The sequence below is a fragment of the Chiroxiphia lanceolata genome, chromosome 19, assembly GCF_009829145.1.
Source record: "Chiroxiphia lanceolata isolate bChiLan1 chromosome 19, bChiLan1.pri, whole genome shotgun sequence".
NCBI classification, from domain to species: Eukaryota; Metazoa; Chordata; class Aves; order Passeriformes; family Pipridae; genus Chiroxiphia; species Chiroxiphia lanceolata.
In genome coordinates, this window is record NC_045655.1 from 3,997,001 (window position 1) to 4,012,641 (window position 15,641).

The 15,641-nt window shown below is 41.1% G+C and overlaps 1 protein-coding gene across 1 annotated transcript in view; it reads left to right on the top strand.

Annotated features, from left to right (window-relative positions):
- OGFOD3 (2-oxoglutarate and iron dependent oxygenase domain containing 3) overlaps positions 1–15,641 on the top strand; it is a 34,725-nt gene that overhangs the window by 14,228 nt on the left and 4,856 nt on the right. Inside the window, exons 7-8 of the mRNA XM_032706738.1 lie at positions 1,933–2,086; positions 8,162–8,285. Of these exons, the coding sequence (XP_032562629.1) occupies positions 1,933–2,086; positions 8,162–8,285 (278 nt within the window). The remainder of the gene's footprint in view (positions 1–1,932; positions 2,087–8,161; positions 8,286–15,641) is intronic.

Here is a 15,641-nt window from a genome sequence, read left to right on the forward strand (position 1 = left end):
GCTGCTGCTGCTGCATTATACTGGTGATTTTCAACCTAGTGAACTTCCTTTTTATTAAGTTGTATGTTCCTTGGACTTCTAGCTACTTCATTGGCTTGTTTTATTTTCTGCCTCATCACCCTAACTCCAAAATAGATTTCAGTAACTGTTTTTACACAATCTGGTGGTCATGTGCTCTTTTCATGGAGCTCTGTTCTGCCTTTCCCTGAGTCTGGCCTGTGCATTTTGTTATTATCCAGTTTTTATCCAGTATCTCAGTGCAAATGGACAAGGCCTGCTGCTGACAGACTTGGGGGGGGTTAATTTATTACTGATATTTCAGACTGGGTGCTGTACTTGTGCATTTATTGCCATGGCAGAGCTCAGTCAGTGCATCTGCTCAGAGCCAGGGTATGCCCTGAGCAGTCTGAATGAGGGAATAATTGCTGTGTTTAGGGAAGCAAATGCTTATATTCTCCAGCATCAAGAAGTTTTTTCCTTGCAGCCATAGTACACCAGAACTCCCCCAGCAGTTTTTCATATGTGGGGGAGACAGAGGAAAAAGGATAAGGAGTCAGTGGGCCAGGATCAAGAAGGAAAGGGAGGCTCCTGCTGCTTCTGGGTCCATAAGGGAACAACAAAGCTCTGGCTGTACCAGATCCAAGGGAGCCAGAGTTCCTGGGCTTATTCAGTCCTTCCTTGATAGCACCTTTTAAGCTGCAATTTGGCTTATCTTGATTTACACATGAAGTACACCACAGTTTGTCCTTAAGTATTTTACCAATAGCCTCCATAGGCTGTGTCTGGAACAGGAGGGAAGGGAATGGAATGAAAAACTTGCAGTTGTGATATTGATAAATGTTGGAACGGTCAGGTCAGTGGAAATTGGGCTGTACAGAAGAGTTTTTATAGGCTAAGAAGTGACTTTATTCTCCTTAAGTGATTTTGTTCTGCTTTTCAAAATAGTTACGTGCTGTATTTTGGGAGAAAACAACACAAAGGTTTTAAGAAACAGGATTAAATCTTGAACCCCAGTGTTTTCATTTCATCACGTTGTGTTATTGCATTCTTTGCTGGTTTTTAAATTTCCTCAAAGTTGAATGTTAGCTGAGTGTGTTTACTGGGATTTGCCAGTGGTATTCCTCATTAAACACAAATCTCTTCTTTTTAAAGTGCTGGGGACTGAACCAAGAGGGGCAGTTCTAGATGGCCCTGGCCTGACAGAGGGATGCTGCTGGAGCAGCAGCTCTGTACAGCATCACATATGTGACCATTAGTTTTCTATTCTGATAACCTTAAAAACCTTGAAACAAAATCAAAGCCCTGTCCTGTTCTTCCTTGTCTCCCAAGAAACACAGGAATAGCCAAGGTAGAAACACTTTGTCTGATCTTTGAAAATAATTGGGAAAGACATCTTGCATTCATTTTGAAAGGAAGTCTGCTTATAATACCAATATATATGTTGATCAAGAACCCTGAGTTTCATGGTGCCAGGGACTTCATCAGGTGGTTCAAAATCAGTCTAAAAGCAGTTGAAGGTTCTTCACAGGCAACTCTTTGTGAAGGTACAACTTTACAGTTACTTGCTTTGGATTAAAAATACCTGTGTGAAAGACTTTGATGTTTTCAGCACTTAATAAACAGTGAGGAAAACAGCTTGCTTATAGAGAAAAACTGTAAAACCTAGGCCACAGGAGACCAAAGAGTTTTTTTTCCTTGATATTCTGGAAATCAAAAAACCCAAAGCAACCAACCCCAACCCAAACCACTTTTTTGGATGTAGTACATCTTCTTTATTTAAGGCAAAATCAGAAAGTGTGGTTATGGGTTCCTCATGACTTATCAGCTGAGGAAGAAGCTTGGCTCTAAATTGAGAATGAAGGGAATGAAGGAAAACTCAGAACAGCAGGAGAGGTGTCACTGAGCATTCTGTGCTCTGTGTGTTCTTTGCAGGGATGTGAGGCAGAGAATTCAACAAAGGATTGCTGAGGTGTTTGGGATCAGCTCTTCCTCCATGTACCTGACCAAGCCAACCTTCTTCTCCAGGATGAACAGCACAGAGGCCAAGACAACCCACGATGAGTACTGGCACCCCCACGTCGACAAGGTGAGGAGGAGGCTGAGGGGGGATTCAAAGGTCTCTTGTTATTATTAGATCAATTTGAAGTCATTTTGCATTAAACAATCAGTCAAACATGTTTGAAAATTGGTGATTGTAAAAATCCTTCAGGGGATGAAACTAATGGGAGATAAGTGAGTTTTAGAAACGTAGGCCATTACATCCCATTTAATTTTATTTTCTCTAATTTGGTTTCGCTAGGATTAATAAATTGTGAGAATGACTAGTCAGGAATCTCTTTTGTCAGAAATATTGATTAAATTGACCTGAATTTCAGCCAGGTCTGGCAGGAAAGGTTTCACAGTGGTCAATTGATCACTGCTGTTAGTTGATCTGAGCCTTTTGATAAAGGCTTAACATTTATATTTTGGTTATGTGTGAATTGAGGCTTTTTTACTGTATGTTTTTCAAAGGGGGTATGGTACCCCCTTTCAGTAATTCAGTGTTGTGTTCTTTTTAGAATGGAAGTATTGTGACTTTATTTTAAGTGCTCAGTCTTCTATCTCTAGGTTCAGAGCTTAGTACTTTGCATTTTTAATGGACTTAAGTGATTTGGTATTGAGTTAATTTGCTGAATTGAACTGGATTTAAAGGTTCTATGAAGTATAGCGGAATACAAATAATGGAAAAAAGCCCAAAACATGAAAAAGCCCCAAACAAAGAAGGTCCACAGCACAATACCCACATTTCGTGTCTTCACGATTTATAAATGAGTCACTCTGGAGTCATGGATTACCCAAAATGGAACCAAACAAAAATCTGCCCATCAAAATCCAAGTTATGCTCAGGGCTAGGATCTCTAAGTGGGCAGTGTACCTTGAAGTCTATGAACTGAAACACCTAAGATGGGAAAACCAAACAGAGAAATATTCCTCGCCTGAAAGTGTTTCCTGGAAAAAGCCAGTCTGAGGCAAGTGGAATGTCTGTTGTTGCTCCCAACATTAGTGTGAGCTCCTGTGCCCTTTCTTGTCACGTGAGCAGGAGCAGCTTCAATGTAGAAAACGTGCTGGTCCCTGACCCAGCTGCTGGTTCCTGACCCAGCTGCTGGTTGGAAGCAGAAAGTCCAGCGGGGTGGAATCCGCAGTCAGGGACACAGCAAAGGCAAGGCCTGGGTTTGGAGGCTTCTGGTTTAAAAAGCTGTGATGTAACCAGTGGGTAGGAGTGGCTGTGGGACACCAGAGGTGAGAGGGATGGTTTTGAGGTTCACATTATCTGGACTAGTGCTGGTGGGGAGTGGCTGCAGGGAGCAGGTTGTGCTGGGGGGGTTCACAGGAATTCCAGCACCTCACGCTCGTTTCCAAGAGACACAGAACAAACCAGGGATCCTGGTTGTGTGAAGTGCAGTAAATTCATCAGTTCCTTATAATTTTCCTGCAGTTTCAGAGAATCAAATTTAATCAAATTTAATCAAATTTAACTGCCACAGTTAAAGCAGTAAATTTCAACAGCTGATGCCTATTTTCTCCACTTTTTTTGTTTCAGCTCCCAAACAGCATATTTCAGAATTTCAGACCCTGATTTATTACTATAATGAGATTTGTGTCTGCTCAAGCATTAAGCTTGCCAATATGCTCTTTATTCTTTTCTGCATGTGTTTTGCATTGAGAAATGAATAAAGTGGTTGGATAACCTCACAATTAAGTGTTTCCACCTAAATATCTCCTACAACGTACAAGTTATTTTGTCATTTAGAAGCAAATAGATTTCCATGAAGAGGATTTTTTTTTCCCTTGAGTCTTTGTCCTGACATCCTGAGAGTGCCTGAACATGATGGACAGCAGGGTAGATGTTTTGCTGCTTTTATCCTTCTGTCTTGTCCATGTTTTGTTTGTCTTGCAGGCAGGCTGTTCAGGGAGCAGATCCATCAATTGATTGGCCTTGGCTTTTTCTAACCCACCCTCAGCTTCAAAACACCAAAACAGACAGAAAAATGTGCTCCCTTAAACTTGGAATGCATAATCTAAACCTTAACAGTGTCTATACTGAGTAAGTGGGTTGTCTGATTTATGACAGTGGTTGATCTTGGAGGTCTTTTCCAGCCTAAATAATTCTTTGAGGCTATGAAGAGATAATTATCCCAGTTGGGGCAGCTACCAAACACCTTGTTCATAATCAAAAGTAGTTTGAACAGAGACTAAATAGGATGAAGTTGTAGCCTCACAGGTTGCCTTGAGTGCAGTCTGGCTTGTATTTTACTTTCTCCAACAAAGTAAGTTTTCTCTTAACACTTCCAGACTGCAGGTGAAAGCAAGGGAAAAAAAAAATCCATTGCTATTGATCTGAGGTAGGAAGTGCTTCCCAGTTAAGAGCATTAGTCTTCTTCTGTGGCCTCCAAAGCAAGTGGGAATACAAGGAAGTTGAAGAAACATCAATGAAACTTGGCAGTTTGTTGGATGCTTTTGTGTTGTATCGTTAGTTATTCTTCTCCCTTGGAACAGGACAAGTCACTTTTTTTAATTGCTATGTAGAAATACCTAGTGAAGGTTACTCCTAGAAGACAATAGGATTTTTTCTCTTGCCTCTTTCCAAAAGAAAGGCAAAATTAAGCCTTTGAGAAAAGAATCCGATGCGTTTCTTGTTTTAAAGTCTGACAGTTGTTACAAAGATTTTGGCTTCTTGTAGCACACAAATACCCCTTTTGCCTTTCCCCCTGGGTTGCAGAGCCTATTGCAATGATATTTCTAATCTGACTCTCCTTGGTTTTAAAGATTTTTAACTGCATAATGGAGTAGTACAGATTTATTGTGTCTATCTGAGGCTTTGGTGTTTTTTTTTTTTTCCCTAAAATTTATTTGGTTTGTAGTTAAATAGAAATGGAAACCCTGCAATCACCCAGATGACTCATTTAATCTTGTTGAATTTATAAGCATGTAAATCAAATAAAGAGAGTGTTGGTTTAAGATGTGGAGTTTCATCTTGGACGGAATTTGTTGGGAACTGAGGCTTTCAAATGTCAAAAATCTGATTTATAATGGAGTTGCTGTTGCACACTGTCAGCAGTGCAGTCTTAGAATGTTCTCTAATAGAAGCAATGTGGGACTTGCAGATTTCTGCAGTCCCCTGCCTGGGCAAGGATCCTGTCATCCTTCACAGAATCATCAGGCTTTGCCAGAAGATCCTTCTGGGCTTGTTTTCCTTGAATTTCTTCTATCAGAGCTATTCCTGGACTTCAGTGCACATTTTCTCGAAATTATGTTGTTTTGGTTTTTTTTTTTAAGCCTAAACTTGGCCATGATCAGTTTATAGGTATTTTTCCCCTCCTCTCAGTTCCACCTCCTCTCATCCCCATGTATTTATAAGGCAGGAATCATATCCCTTTTCAACCTTTTCAGCCAAACCTCAAAGTCCCCTCACCTACAACGTGCTCTCCATGTCCCCAAACCCCCCCCAGCCCTCTCCCCTCTGGCTGCTGAGTCTGGCTTTTTACTCTTATTTTCTTCCCTTCATGTTGTTACACATTTATAAAATACATCCAGAGATCTCACTATGCCTTAAAACAGCATCATCTTTGTCCTTTGAGGAAGTTGATCCTCGTGTCTGCTCAGAGCTGTCACCTCAGCTCACCTACAGCCCCCTGTAATTCAGAGATGTGGGATTTGCTGTCCTCCATTGTCTGCTGAATAGTTCCTACCAATAAATAGATCACTAGGAGAAACTATCAAGGATGTTTTTGTGATTATCTACACAGATATAGGTAGAGTAGATAGAGAAAAGAGCAGTTTTTACTCTTTTTTTTTTTTCCTGCAAGATACAAGCTAGACCGATGCTGGCTGGAAAGTGAATTTTCTTCTGCAATGGAAGGCAGAGGATGTTGTCCTAAATGTCCTTCTTAGTAACTGCAGACCTCTTGCACAGTGCTACAACTGTTTAGTTGCATATAAACATGTCCCTCAAAAACCCGAGGGTGCCACTGCAAAATGTGTCTGGCTATTTCTGACGGTTATATTTATAATAATTGCCTTTAAAGAACTATCACATAAACATCATTATGAGCATCTGCCATTAAATATTAGCTATGTTTGACTTCTTTTGGGTAAAGAGTGCTCAAAAAGAGCACACTAACTCTGTGACATATCAGGCTGAATGGAAATACCTGCCTTTTTTCTATTGAGTTGTTCATAAGGAGCTGGAGAAAATTGGTTTGCTGTGGCTGTATGGCTTATCCCCTGGTTTTAATGACAGCTTTTCTCACATAGTGTGAACTTCTGATTCAAATTACTAACCTGTCTGGTACTGGAAATCATTTTCCAGGGTAACAAATACATTTGATATACATGGGAGGACTTTTAGCATTTTAACTGAGTATAATTTAGTGCCTCCTTTCCACAGTGTTGGATTTCTCGGGCCTGGCTGCCTCTGAGAGTTAGTAATGAATAAGGGCAGGAACAGAAAAGCCATTTTTCTTTGCACATTTAGTCATCTATAGCAATTAGATGTGTTTGGTTAGGCTAAAATGGTTTGTAGGCAGCTCCTTAAAGGTTTAGAATTGGTAAAGCCACCTTGGAGAGGATGGAGAGTGCACTGAGGGAGCAGAGATTGCTGCACCACTGAAGACTTGATAAGAACAATTTTATTGCCTTAAATTTTCAGGTATGAGTTGAATGAACTTCACTGTGCTCGTGCCTTTGCTGGCTGGAAGCCTTCCTTAAATTGATGGGAAGTTTTATCACCAAATCAATGAAGGGGAAAATAGCTTTGCAGAGCTGATTTGCATGAGAAGGGCTGCAGAATGGCTGGTTTGAGGTGCTGCAGTACCACTTGCTCATTAATTCCCCTTTATTGCCTTGTGTTGCTACCAAGGTTTGGGAGAATATTGGGGGGAAGGGGATCACTTTAATATTTCTCTCATTCTTGTGATTCAGGCTGTGTAGTGCAGCTTATCACCAGATCTGGCTTTCTGCCTTTAAGCCCTTATGGTCAAAATAATAAAATGAGTAAGAATGAGAATGTCTTCCTGTTCCATCTGCTGCTCTGTTCCCTTCAGTCACTGCCCTTACAGAATAATATGTACAATTGCTCTTGAGCCAAAAATTTAGCTGGCACTAATGAATGTAACTTGAAACATAACTGAAAATATTTAGAAAACTTCAAAGTTTGGAAGTAGCACCTACCTCTGACAGTCACCAGGTCAGTCAAAACACTCTGCAAATGCTGGGTGTTTATAGAGTACTACTGTGCTGCACATTTCCCTGTTTGACAGTGTAATGCTGAACTCTAGAGCTGTGATTTACTGGTAAGAAATGGGAGAATACAGCCATTGATTTTAAGGATGTTTTGAATTGCTGGTGACGTGTAGATATGAAAGGAAATATTTTCAGAATCAGCTAAACTCAGTGTTAAATATTTAGATAGCTTCTCTCTGAGCATTAATATATAATATTTCTCTTCTCCATCTTCAATGTACATATCAAGCAAACATAATGCTTTACAAGGAAGGAAAAATCACTTTGTTATACTTAAAAATGGGATGTTTGGTCTGTAGGCTGAGAAGAAGCAGAGACTTAGAAAGTCACGTTTGAAGGTTTTTAAACAAAACCTGTATGGAAAAGAGTGGAAGTTCCTCCAACAAATATGTGTTTATTTGGAAAGTCTGATTTATTATTACCACAAAGCTCCTGCCTGGTAGCTGTTGAAGAAGTGAAAAGTGAGGTTTCCAGAAATCTATAACCATGGTTAGATAATGGGTGGGATTCATTAGTCAAAGGCTGTTCCTCTGCTCATTAACCTTTATCTTGAAACAGTGTAAGCAAATCTGAGCTCTGCTGTACTTTGGACACGAGGCAGGGCTGTGACTTCTGGCACTGTGTTGATTTTGCTCCTGGATGATGGAAATCAACAGGAGCACTTCTGGAGTTATGGAAACTGTGATAATAAACATGACAGGCTACTCGTGTGTGTAGCACGTGTGTACATGTAACAGAGCAGACTAATAAACACAGAGGATTTGTGTCAAAACTGGATAATTAGAATAACCCATCAGATCTATCTGCTTAATTATCTGTGCTCTGCAGAGGTAAGAGTAAGAATTTGGTTAATTTTTGGTCATGTTGTCTTCCCCCCCAGGTGACTTATGGCTCTTTTGACTACACCTCTCTGCTCTACCTCTCTGACTACACCCAGGACTTCGGGGGAGGACGGTTTGTCTTCCTGGATGCAGATTCCAACAAGACAGTCGAGCCCCGAGCAGGTACAGCCTGGCTTTGCCTGCAGGAGAAATGGTTCATGGTGCCATTTATTGACTGGGTGGGCTGGCACATGTTGTGGGATTGTGTGTGGTAATAATGCAGCATTCTGTCTTCACACTGATGACATGAAAAGTAAGGATTAAAAAAGGCCAAAATGTGGCCACGGTTTGACATATCTGGGCCACAATAAGTGACTTCCTTGAAAGCTGTAGGGCTTAGGAACTGCCATCCAGTTCTGACAGCTTAGCAGGGCACTGTGCAGCAAGAGCAAAGCTGTGACTGCAGCAAATCCAAAATAAACAGCTTATTTTAGACTGGCCTGAAGTTCCTTTGCTGTTCAAGGTGGTCTTAATCCCCTGAGATGGCTGTGGGCTGGGTGTGAAGATGATTGATTACCACAGCTCTGCTAACCTGCTGGAACATGGTTATAAGTCCATCCCTGCTTCCAGGAGATCTGACAGGGATGAGCATTCTGATGGCTGTCAGTTATACCTAAATAAAAAGCCTTTGAGGCTGGTTTGAGATTTTTATAAGAAGTGGATCATTTGGAACTAGAATTACTCTAGGGCAGGATGTCTAGAGAGAAAGAGCTCAGTCTCAGCTCATCTGTCTGGCAGGTGAGTGCTGAGCTTCCAGCAGTGTTACCTTTTATAATGCAAGACCAGCCACACTTTTGCAGGGAAAAAAAAGCCAAGGACAACTTTATATTCCTACTGTGTTCTGTATTTTATTTTCAAGACAGAAAAGATGGAAATTTACTCATTTAAAGACAGCCTCAGTAATTGTCTGCTGACAGGCATTACCCCAAGCAGAACTGACTTTAGACTACTGCTGCCTGCAAATTGGGATGGTGTTTTTTGAATTATGGATCACAGTGATCTGCTCACTTGCAGAAATACTGGCTTAGATAAACTGAGATTATCTGCATTCTGGGTTTGGTATCAAGAATTGTATGTTTGATTATTTTGGCTTTTATGATTGGAAATAAACCCTAAGCTGAAAGTGTCACCTTTTGCAAAATGCTCTGTTTTGCAAGGGAGCACATGAAACTATTTCATTGCCAGATGCAATTCTAAGATTAACATGTGTTTATAGCTGTAGAAATCATAGCTGAGTTCTGGGTGTGGGAGGAGAGCTGTCTCCTGGCTCAGTGCAGGGGCACTGTATGCAAGGTGCCCCTGACTTAATTTCCAAAAGTCTGTAACTGTGAAATTGCTTCCATTCAGCCCTATCCAGTTCATTTTCAGGTTTTCTGCTGCAAGGTGTTCGCTCTTGATGTCATTTTGAGGTTTTTTTAACAGCACCTGGTTGTGGCTGTTCCCTTTCCCAGGTGGTTTGTGGGCAGTGGGTACCACAGGCCTGGGTTGCACACACCCATTAAAACAAACCAGTGCAAAGAACAGCTCCAATGTGCTTCATGTACACAACAGAAAATTCATCTTAATGCCAGTTACCCCTTTCTAACACACTCCTCTGTGTAATCAAGTTGTCAGGGGTCCATGATTGTGTCACTACCTGTGGTACAACCTGAAGCACTGCTGACATCCTGAGAGCAAAGGAGAAAAGCTTCTGAGGTGAAGCACAACGTGAAGGCACTTGCACTTACTTCTCCTCTTGCTGACAAAATGTGGCTTGGGAGAGAATGACCCCAGGGTCTTTTCTGTTGCTGGCACAAGATGATGTATTTTTCATGTTCAGAATGTTCCTCTGCAGTGTTTTTTCCTCTCCTTCTGCCTCTTTGGCTTTTTGTTTTGTTTTGTTTTACGCTTCTTTTGATCCTTGGTGCTTGGCTTGTCACTCCAACCCAACTTTTAAAGCCACATGTTGATAAGCTTTCCTGCTTCTCATTTAGGAGATCCAGGCTTTTTCAGAGATGACTGTCATAATCACTGGTTCAGTTTTAGTGCTTGGCAGCTAATTTACCTTCTCTGTATTGCTAATGCCATTGAAGAACTAAAACCTGGCACTTGTTGTCTCAGGCTGCATTTTGGGAGCCTGATGCTGTGTGCCCAAATGGGCAGGTTTCTTTTTCTGTGAGCAGTTATTTTTCCAAGTGTCAGGCTTTACAGCAGGGGACAGAAGAGTCATTGTTGGCGATGCAGCTGAGCAGAAAAGCAGTAATTGGGAATAAAGGAAAAAGCAATTAAAAATAAAACCTTTTGGGATGTCCTGTGTTTGAAAGTGCTGCCTGGGCAAGTCCCACTGCTGCTCCAGATGCATTTGCAGCACTTTAATGGTGAGGATCAGTGTTAGCCAGGCAGTGGGGGACAGGGAGGACTGTTCTGCTAGGAGTGGAGCCTCAATTAAAATGCTTATCCCTTCCCTCAGTATATATCACTAGTGCATTATCTAAGAGCTCTGTAAGTCCCAACTGTCACATATTTCAGTGAAAGACTCTGATTTGTAGGATGGTCTTTAACATCCCCTAGTTCTGTTACTAACAAACACCTCTAACTTTAAGGAGAAATTATAATTTATTAACCTCGAGGCTTTTGAGATTATTTTTTTTTCAACAGACATGAACAAGTCAGCACCATGATGCCAGTTCAAGTATACAGACCTTTGGCTAATTCATAACCAATTTTGGCACGAAGGAACACATCTTTCTTGTGCCCTGATGGGCTGCAGAAGTGTCTGTGTGTCTTTTGACTTCAGTCAGGACCTCTGTCTGCTGCAAGAAACTCACTGTACCATGAGTAAGAGAATTCTTACTGCCAAGGGAAATACTGCTTTGAAAAGAAAACATTTTTTTTTGTGCAAAGAAACAGATCTAAAGCACTATCTGTTTCTTTTAAATATCTATGGAAATTCTGTTGCCAAAATTATCATACTGGTATTTTTTTTTCACCCTTTGCACCAGGGTTGGTTTTGTTCAGGAGAGCAACCTTTTGAATGAGGTCCTTCAAAATGAAACCTTTCCACATTAACTTCTTTTTGCTGGTCTGAGACATGTTTTAGTAATCTTCAGTAGATAGAGGAGGATTAAGAAGAAATGGCAAGACATTTTTCAGCCATAAAATTGGTATACTTTCTGCTGCTAAGCTTGTCAGTGTCAACCGTATTTAAAATTTTATTTCTGAAGTCTTGTGTGCATTTGGGGACTGACAATATTAGGACACAGACTTCACTTTATCATAAAGTGTAGATGAAAACCCTGCTGTTGGGGTGAAATCTCAGTACTGGTTCTATCTTCATCATTTGCATGTAAATTTGGTTTCAAGGTCAGTTTTGCTGCACTTATTTTCAGCTTACAAGGTAATTTGTTCCTCATACAAGTTGTTTATTATACAAGGGTAGAAGGAAAGGTCACAGTCACTTCTTCTGTGTGTTTGTGGAAGAAAATAATCTGTGGTGCAAAATGAATTCTGTGCTTTGGAGAGTGAAACATGGCTCTTCCTTGAATATCAAACTTAGCATATTCTCACAGCTGTCAGAAATGTGTTTTTGAAAGTGTAAACCATTTGATTTGAAGGTATGAGATATTTGGGAACTCGGGAAGTTGGATTACTTTTCATTTAGGATGGAAGACAGTGTGTGTTCAAATGCACACGAGGCTTTCTCATGGTGCAGGAATGGGCTTTGGGGGTCTCTGGGTGCATTCACTGAGGTAAGTGTAGCTTTATTGCAGTGGTTAGATATTGCATGCCTCTCAAATCCTGGAATCATGATAATAAGTGCAGTATTCCAGATGAAGTGGTGAGAATCTGTCATATCTTTAAAAAATCAGGTTCAAGGAATTCCCTACAAAAGGCTGAGGAAATGCAGCACAGTGACATGAAAAGTAAGATTTCCAGGTCCAGGACTCCCACACCAGCATTAACAGAAGGTGTGAAAAATGTGTTTAAAGCATGTATTTAGTAATTTATCTTGTATCATAGAACAGGGGACATTCTTCTCCTCCGCTGAGATAGTCTGATCTTTCTCTGTATTCAAGCCACATCATCCAGATTCAGTCTAGATCATGATAATCTCCTGCCATTCTTAGCTTTAGTTTTGCTCCAGTCAGTAAAAACTGGAGCACATCTGGAAGTTAAATCAGTATCAGCTGAAAGCTGAGAAGGATTTTTTTAAAAAGTTCTCCAGCAGTAGCTGCCAGTCCTGGTGAGAAGGAAATGCAGCTCAGTAAGAACCAGCCATGCAAAGTCCATGATTTACAATACTCATCACAAATTGCACCAGGGACTGTGAGGTGATTGCAAAGAAGAATGGTAGAAAAAGGAGGACCTGTTGCAATTGTGACAAAAATACAGAGAAAATAGCTCCTCATTTCTCTGTAGAACTCTGAAGACTTTCTTTTGCTTTCTATTTTGTTACCTGTGGAAGGATAATTGGCTGCCAGGCTCTGGTTTTGTATTCTAGCAGTGCTTGATGACATTATTATGTCATCAAGGTTAATTATGGCATTAAATGAAATACTATTTTAATTAGGCCCATAAAGCAATAGATACCTGGGAGTGCAGGTCAGACCTGCACTTAACATGGTGTTTTTATTAATGACTTCAGATAAATACACTGTCTGGTTGAGGCAGCTGTTGCTGAGGAGAGCAGTGGTCAGTAAATGTATCACTGGCTGGGCCACTGGAAGAATGGAAAGTAAAACAAAATCCCAGGTTCAGCTGTGTTTCACTGTGTGGTTCAGTAAATAATGGTTCATTTCTTGGTTCCTAAGCTCTGTGAGTGTGTCACATGCCACAGATGCAATCGTGAAGCCTTTTTGTTTAAAGGGTGTATTTTGAATAAGTGTGCAGCAGAGGTTACCCTTGTGCTTGTGCTACAGTGATGTACTAAATGTAAGGGGGAATTCCTGCTCTATCAGAAGTCCAAACCCCACAGTTTGGGCATCCATGTGATTTGACCACAGCTCTACTGACCATGCCATGTTTGGGACGGTCAAGAAAAGGAAAAGAGATGATGTGGAGGTTATTTAATGTGATTGCAACACTTTGTTCTGAGTGAGAACTTTTCTTTAGGGGTCCAATTTGGAACTCCTGCAGCTGCTCTGACACAGGAGCAGAGCAGACTTGGCATCCTGGCTGGGTGAGGTTGAGCACTGAGGGGACAACTGGAAGGCAGAGCAGGGTGATGTCCCTGTCCCTCTCTTGGCTGTACGGAGAAGAAATGGAGCCCAAAGGTCTCATAACTGATGTGGAGAGAGCAGTTGTACAGATTTCACTTCTAAATACTCCCCTGGGTTGTCACACCTTCAGACAGAGAAGAAACTTGGGATTTTGAGCAGCCAACTGTGCTGATAGGAGAGAAGCAGGCAGGGGTTCTGCTGAAGTCTAAAAATGTTTATGTACTTTTTAGTAGGAAATAAATTCATTCATTTTCTTTAAAAACTGTAATTTGGAAGTTTTCATGCCAGGTCTTTCTAAACTGAAAAGCAAGTACTTTTTTGATAGTACTGATAATAGTTTTACAATTTACAAGGTGGCTGTGGGAGGAATTAACTGTGTGAATCAGTGATTTTATTTATAGCAGCAAGTAATTTCAGGACAAGTTTGTAACTAGGTTTTGATGCTCATTGCAGGTAGGGGTTTTTTGGGGTTTTTTAAGGCCATAGGCTTCTTTCTTCTTCTGTGCTTGACATATATGTAGCAAAATTGTTCAGAGAAGCTTGTGCCCTCTCTTCTGGGGGGCTCTCTTCACCCCATATCAGGGCAGTCACAGACACTGTCACTCCACATTCCTTTTGTGGGGTTTGCTTAAAGGACTTGATTAAAGTTCTCCCCATTCAACATTTATTTATAAGTAACTGAATAAGTATATTAAATAAGTTCTGTTTCGTGTGATTGCAGAAAGTATTATCATCAGCTTCTTTGCCTAATGATCTGATGGGTTTCCTTGGACACTTGCTATGAGAATGAATTAGTGATTAATCCTTAGCAGACGACAAGGAGGAGAAGAACACAGTTGTGTTTGTGCAGTTTCCCTGGCAGTGCTTTTGTCCTGGTGTCACTCAGCAGATGAGATGCAGTTTCTCCTTCTTTCCCAAGTAACAGTTAGAGCTGATAAATGTTAAGCAGACAGTCGAAGCTGTCAGTGCACAAGATGGAAGATGTTGAACAGACCTGTGGTGCCAAATAAACAGTTCCTGCCTCCCTTTAAGCAGACAGATGAGTTGCTTCATTTCCTCCTGAGCAGCAGAACCAGTTGCCATGGACAGTGGGTGGAGGAGAGACCCCTTCCATTCATCCATCTCTGCTTTGCATCCCTTCCCTGGCACTGGCACCAGGCAGGGGTGGCCCCTGCCCTTCCCTGGTGTCCAGCAGGCCAAGGAGGAGAGCAAGGGGACAGTTGTCATTCCCTTACATGGTTGAGACAATCTAACACATAATTTGCAGTTTCTCTTTGATGTTCTCATGACCCAAGGAGTTTACAAGGAGATTTGGCAGTGAATTAAACTAGGAGGGCCAGAAGGATGCTGCCAAGAAAGCAGAAGGGGCAATACCACATGAAGGATGAGAGCATGAAGGGGATTGGAATCCAGTGGCAAAACAGGCTGCAAATACAAGTGATTACCAAAGCTGATATTCCTGTGAAGGGCCTGTTCCACGTGTAATCAGAATAACTGAGGTGGGAAAGGACCTCTGGAGATCATCTGCTCCATTCCCCACACTCAAAAATCAGGCACAGGAGATACAGGGGTAACAAAAGCTTTGAGACACCCCTGGGAGGTGTGTGGATGCTGCACTCGTGTGTCAGACACAGCCCTGGGCAACCTGCTGGGACTCAGGAGTCGGATATAATCTGGAAATTGGCTTTGATTTGAGAAAGGGAATTGTACCAGGTAACCTCCCAAGGTCTCTTCCAACTTAAGTTATGCAATGAATGTTTAGTATTATAGGCATAATAATCTTGTAGCATTTTTTCTTATGAGCATTGTGGGGTGTTAATATTTGAATGGTTCTCAAAACCTTTTTGTATATTCTCTATACCTTGTTATAATTTAACCTGGTGTGCCTGACTAATTTTCCTTCAGAATAAGAACAGCAGAAGGTATTTTTTAATAATACTTATAAAAGAGAACGTGTGTTAACTGCCAAGTATTGTACTGGTGCTCACTAATTAATTTTCACAGAAACCTTGTTAGAATAGGTCAGTACCACTTTCATTTTAGAGACAAGGAAACAAATGGGAGAGTAAATTGTTTCCTTGAGGTCACAGTTACATGTCAGGGGTGTAGATGTCACTGAAAATGGTTTCCTTTGTACTTTCCTCCAGTCTGTGCTGCTTCTCAGGAGAGGTTGGGTAGCAAATTGAAGGCAGCTTGTTTATGGAAGTGCAACAGAAAGTTAAAATTCAAGACAGATAAAATCTCCTGAGAGCAAGTCTTATGGGAATACTGACTTTTTACT